Genomic DNA, 6714 nt, shown 5'->3' on the forward strand with positions numbered 1-6714 from the left:
ACAGCATGGTGTACCCCAATGCTGGATTTGTGGTGAAAAAGGCCATCTACGTCGTGATTGTAAACACCGCCTAAAAGATAACTACTGCCGAAATTGCGCGACAAGATGGCGCAAAAGAAGAGAAGATGATCCTGTAGCACGATCGGCCCCTTCTAACGAAGGGGCGGAAAAGCTAATAAGAGCCAACTTTGTGGGGCAGAGGTTGGCTAGTAGAATTGACGCCCCCAGTACCGTAATTAACGTTTCTAGACTACATCGAAATCGAAACGACCTATGGCTGAACGGAAAAGTTGATCAACGAGAATGTGTAATTACAGTCGACACCGGAGCAACAAAATCGATTTTAAGATCTGATTTGGTACCCAATCTGAAGAAAGAGACTTCTAACAAATATATCCTTCGAACAGCTACCGGGGGAACAGCACCAGTCTATGGAAAGATTCTCCGTACTGTTCAGCTAGGCGACTTGTTATTCGAAGGTTCATTCTTAGTCGCGGATATCATCGACGAATGCATGATAGGTGTCGACTTTCTGACAAAATATGGGTTCAAAATTGACTTAGAAAAACGCATTCTTAGATGGAGAAATACAGAAGTGATAATGGGGGATAGCAATGAAAAATGCATTCGAGTGACAGTCGATTGACATAGAACTACCTCAATCATCTGAAAACATCGTATGGGGCAAGTTGAATTGCGATCCAAGGGGCCACCAGTTCTATTTGATGGAGCCAACCTCAACGACAAATGTACAGAACGCGGTCATTGGAAAATGCCTGGTAGAAGCGAATAAAAATGGTCTTATTCCTGTCAGAATAATGAATAACGCTAAACACACTATTAAAATTAAAAAAGGCGAGGAAATAGGTAATTGACAATCAATAAATTTGGTGAAATCATTAGATATGGAGCAACAGGAAAAGGTTCTACCAACTGACAAAGGTAGACTCAAAGAACTTACCAAAAATCTACTGGATGAACTCAATTTGTATCAAGAAGACCGTCGAAAAGCCGAGGCGTTGATTGCTGATTTTACAGAACACGTGGATAATCTTCGACAGCGATTAAACCATATCCACGGTTACGTACGCCTTAAAATTATGAAAAACACGGAGGCGGCCAAAACCAGAAACGACTTGAAAGTTAGTTTGGCTGTACAACGCACAGCGAAAGAAAGGACGTTCTCCAAAGCTCCAGCGAGGGTGGAAAGGACCTTATCAAGTCATCACCCGCTTGAATGACGTCGTCTACCGTATTCAGGAATATCGGAAGCCGAGAGCAAAAATGAAGATCGTTCATTTGGATAGACTGGCTCCGTACCATGCGGACACCGGGACGAACAGAACTAAGAAGGGGGTAACGCACGCACTAGATTCTAGCGTATTCTAAAATGTTCTAGTGACTGGAGCATTCTAGAGTATGCTAGAATCGGACCATCTAGAAGAATCTAGAAACGACGCTTGCGAAGAGTATATAAGCGCACGTCGCAAGAAGATTAGCGATTAGTGATATTCGTGATTAGTGAAATTCGTGGTTTTGTGATTTTGTGAATAGTTTTGTGATTTAGTCACTAGAACATTCGGTGAATTATTTAAAGCGATATTTGATTTGTGTGTTGACGTTGTCATAGCGATAGATTTTGAACAATTTAAAAGTTAATTGTTGCTTTAGTTTGAATTTGCTGGAAATAAACGATTAGTTTTCTTCTGTAAATAAAGTTTAATAACTAATAACTGTTTGGAGTATTTTATTCAATCAAAGATTTGAACCCGTCGCATCGCAAATCGGTTACGACAGCGAGTACTATAACAATAGGTTTGAGCTCGATGCCTTTTGAATATCTCTCGTAAGATTTCCACGCGTTGATTAAAAGTTTTTCCTAAACAAAACAAACAAAATATAACTTTCAGGAAAGATCCCGTAATACACATTCTATTAACGGTTAATTAACCGGTTAATAGTTAATAATTAATTAATTAATTAATAATTAACCGTTTGAAATTGGAATGGAATTACGGTTAATTGCCACAAACACAATCCAATCAAAATGATTTTTTCCCAATCGTTTTTATCGATCTCTACTTTCCAGTATCCGTTTTTCAAATCCAGTGTGGAAACCATCACGAACTCGGTAATATTTTCAAACCGGAATGAGCTTTTAAATACATAATCGCCAAGTTCAAGTTCAACAGTACAGTCGTTTTAATGACTGTTCAAAAAATGTATTTTTTGAAGCCGTGGTTTTTCAGATTAGGTACCAAATTAGGTTTCAAAATTGACTTTTTGGTCCAGTGTCAATGGTAATCGTACATTCACGCGAAACAAACTTTCAGGTCAAAGATTGTTGCAACTTCGGTGAATCCTAGTACGGTAGACAACAGCTGCCCTCAAATTTTTTTCACGCCTTCAAACTAGAAAAGGTCATTCTTGACGCGTACATTAAATTTTATAAATACAAAAAATTTAATATCTCAATAAATTAATAAATGCATGTTATAAGTTATGAAAAAAAACTGCAACTTCAAAATTAAACACCATCGGCTTTATTTCGAAAAATCATGACTTGTAAAGTCAAATGATTTGAATAAAATAAGTTGAGAAACTTGAAAATCTAACATATTTGATCGCCTTTCAGGAGAGCTAGACTTGCCACATTGAGTCAAATATTGCTGTTTAAAAGAAAAAATTTCCCGTTGAAAAAGACGTTATGCATCGAAAAGCTCTGATTAATGAAAGAGATCCAAGTCTTTATGTGTTGTTTCTAAATGGGATGTCTTTCAGTGAGATGTGTGACAGCAATTGATATTCAGTCTTCGATCTCCAAACTCCATATACTTCCATTCCAAGTTACATTTCTTTCCAATATGCCCTCAACCATTTTAACTATCTAATTTCCGGGCTACCCTTGATACTCTGCCTCAACAATTACAGTTACTTCATTGCAATTATTTCCTTTCACGTTCTACTCTTTTTTTGTTAAAAGTTTCAAAACAGTTCACTACAAGAAGTTTTAATATTGTACCTACAAATTTAGACAGATCAGTTTATTGACATTTACATATTTTATTATCCGAAGAATGCACCAAATATTCAACACCATTTAAACTACCAGCATTATAAAAATTACTATAAAAAACTGAATTGAAAAAAACAAACAGCTTATCATAGTGTAACTGATTTATTACAAGAAATAACATCTTTATGTGAATAAACGTGTTTACTGTTACTGTTACGTGTTTTTAAAATTGTTCATGAATCCAGACTCATTAAAACCGCTGTACCTCTTTTCGCCCAGTGCTCCGGACTTTTTTCACCACTTTTCAAATCAATTGCTACAACGAAGGAAATACGATCTTTTAAACCTTCTCGATTAGGACAATAATAACAAGGCGTGCTATAAATACCTGCAAAGAAAAAAACTGCATGAGAGTAAATTTAATTCATTATTTGAAAGGATAGTTTATGATGAGCCAGATTTTTGTTTTAATGTTTGAATAAAATGTTGGAGCCAATCATTTTCAAAGTCATTCTATAATTAAATTATTGGTTTGACAGTTGACAAACAATTTCAAATGAACGAAAAATAAAAATAAATTGAAACTATCGAACGGTCATCAAACTAGAATATGATAATAAGTCACTGCAAGCATTTAACTTATAAACTAAAATAACCAACTTTTTTAAATGCTAAAAAATTTATAATTTTCATATTATATATTTATATAACGTAGGGGAATTTTGCAGATAAAAATCTACAATTGTGACTAAAAATATCGTTGTCAATCTGTCAATAAAAAAGTGGTTTGGAAAACTAATCATTTCGAGAATTTTGTCAATTTTTAAAAAATTGTGGTGACTGCGCGCCACCAACATGTGCTTAAAACAACAACATTATACTCATATAGTATTAAACGTATAATTAAAACCCACAACACAAATAAGATTTTATGTCGGTTCGTTGAAGTTGTTGTTCCAGTTTGGTTGTCATTGGCCATGTTTCAATCAATCTTCGTTTAGCGTCCAGAGACCTAGTTCCCCCAGGTAAGACGTTGTTTTTTTGGCCATCAATTTTTTGCCCCAAATTAGACGATCAGTTGTATCCATTTCATTTAAATTTAGAGCTTTCATGTCCTGCTCGATTGTTTGGGATCAGGACTTTTTTGGATGGCCTTTGGGACGTGTTCCGGGGTATTTCAACATCTGCAAGAAAAGTTATGGCACTGTTCCCACGTCGTTTGACATGACTAAACCACCGCAGACGGTGTTGCCGGTATTCATCCTTTATATCATCTAAACCAGCACGACGCAGGATTTCGGTAGATTTGATGTGGTCCTTCAGACTAATTCGTTGCATCCATCGGAGCATTTTTATGTCGGTTCGTTGAAGTTGTTGTTCCAGTTTGGTTGTCATTGGCCATGTTTCTGCACCATATAACAACATCGGACGTTTCATTCCAGGCTGCACGCATGCGTGCTCGAACGGCAGCTTCAGCTGTTACAGTACAATCCAGAACATCCCCTAGATATTGCCACCATGTCACTTTTTCTACCTTAATGGCTTCAAAATTGCTTCGAAATTCTACCTTAATTGCTATTTTGAATTTGTTGTTAAGGATTGATGCAAGCAGGACAAACAAAATTGGACACTTGCAGTTTTCAAAGGATGTGAATTGCATGAATTGTTGATTTACCCGCTAGAAAACAAAATTGATAATTTCCAATTGTGATCCACGACGTTAATCTTCTCTCAATGATTTTCTCGACAATTTTCAGGGGGTGTTCTAACAGACGTTAAAACCAAAAACACAATCAAAAATTCTGATAACAATAGTATTGGTCAAATATTACAAAATTGTGGCGTCACTACCTTGATTTCACACAATTAAAAAACACCAAAAGCTAACCCAAAATTTTTTTAATTCAACTACGGTGCCATCAAATCAAGTGCAATGAGTCAACTCCTTATCATTATTACCTACACTTTACCTCAAATTCATGACATAAAATATCAAAGCATCAATTTTTCACTTCTTTTCAATATCAATTTTAATTCCACATTATGACCACTTTAGCATTTCAAGGAAAAATTCTTTCAACCAAAATCGACAATCAAGTTGTGCTCCATTTTGATGCCCAATGTACTAATAAGCAACTCCGGGTCCCTAGATAACAGCGGGGTAATATAAAAGGAAATTTCTACTTCAATAAACATGACTTAAAAAAAAAATTTTAAAGTTTTTTCAAAATACTTTTCAAATAGTTTCTTTTTTTCACAAATGTTCGCTATCTGTAGAAATATGATTTGGACAGAAAGTACCAGTCAACTGTTAATCATTTAATCAATTTAAATTGTAACATTTATTCGCTAGAAGGCATTTTTAACCGAGGTTACGAAAAGTTTAAAAAATTCGACGGCATGCATGAGTTGATTTGCAACACAGGCAATGGAGAATCAGTAATATTTTTTCTATACAATGTGTCCGTCCAAACTATTTATAATTATTTTGTAGTTATTTCAATGTTATTAAAAAATAGAAAGGTGGTAGTTGGACTTAACGCGCAAATGACGGCCGCGATTAAATTTTTTAACAGGCAATTTGCGTTTAGAGTAGCTTACTTTACGAACGCCGAAATTTTTTTTTTCAAAATCAGCCTTCTCATTAAGGTAGAAACATGAAATGATATATTTTCTTCCAAAATTTAGTATGACAGCATAAAGCGCGACTTAACAATTTTTACAAAGCAGAAATAATTTTTTAAATGAAAGTTTACTTGGTGTGAATTTTAAAAAACTTATTTAAAAAATACCTTTTTGAGTTCTTCGTTTCAATTCAACTGGTTTGAAATGTATGGTTGGAAGTGAGCAAACTAATTGCATTGGATCAGCCTCAATTAAAGAAGAGTTTTTTATGTCCCAGCCAGCACCTTGCAGATACAAACCTTTCACCAGGACACCGTCCTTTCAATCAAAGAAATCAAACAAATTTCAATGTTATGTCGGTTAGTAATGTTAAATATTCTATTTAATTGTTAAAACTTTTATTTGTCTCTTAGCAAATAACAAGCTGAAGTAAAGTTTTAAATTGGAAACTAACAATGTTTTCTACTTTTTAATAATTTTTTTATTTTAATTTCTTACTGATTTCTAAAAAAATTAATTTTTCAATCATTTTTTTAATACAAATTAATAATTATGAAAAATTTATTGTTTTTTAAATTTTCACCTTAGGAGCTGAAACAATATTGCTATCATCTACGGTCATTACACTGAAATCCCATGATAAAAGATCCATAGATATCTGAAAGTTAAAAAATGTAATATTGACAATTTTGTAATATTGTGACGAGAAGAATTAAAAATGAAGGTGTTATTAACCCCATTATTCCTTGAAAATGTTTGTAGCACAGCGTTTAAAAAAGCAATTGGGTGTATGAAGCCTGAAAACCAAAAGATTTTTGGAGAATGGGCGGTAGATGCCCATATTTGAAATTGTTCAACTCTGTAAACTAAATCACGTGTCCAAGCGTACAGTAATTTCTGGGATGGATACACCTATAATTTAACAATTTAAAAAAAATAAACAAATAGGTTCGGTAATAAATTAAAAAGGTTTAATTTTAACAAACGAAGATAAGGTACAATAAGCAGGGCATAAAATATGACATGAAAGGATCAAAATAATAAGGCGAAAATATAATGCAAAAATACAAAAT

General features: G+C 34.2%; 1 protein-coding gene across 1 annotated transcript in view; it reads right to left on the minus strand.

The window, feature by feature from the left end:
• Positions 1-3249: 3249 nt before the first annotated feature.
• The window catches only part of HELRODRAFT_67097 (hypothetical protein), a gene marked incomplete at both ends in the record, with an annotated part of 79651 nt that continues 76186 nt past the window's right edge, over positions 3250-6714 (minus strand). Inside the window, 4 exons of the mRNA XM_009024277.1 lie at positions 3250-3404; positions 5809-5959; positions 6225-6299; positions 6377-6553. Coding sequence (XP_009022525.1) covers positions 3250-3404; positions 5809-5959; positions 6225-6299; positions 6377-6553 — 558 coding nt within the window. The remainder of the gene's footprint in view (positions 3405-5808; positions 5960-6224; positions 6300-6376; positions 6554-6714) is intronic.

Source organism: Helobdella robusta (genome assembly GCF_000326865.2).
Source record: "Helobdella robusta unplaced genomic scaffold HELROscaffold_4, whole genome shotgun sequence".
NCBI classification, from domain to species: domain Eukaryota; kingdom Metazoa; phylum Annelida; class Clitellata; order Rhynchobdellida; family Glossiphoniidae; genus Helobdella; species Helobdella robusta.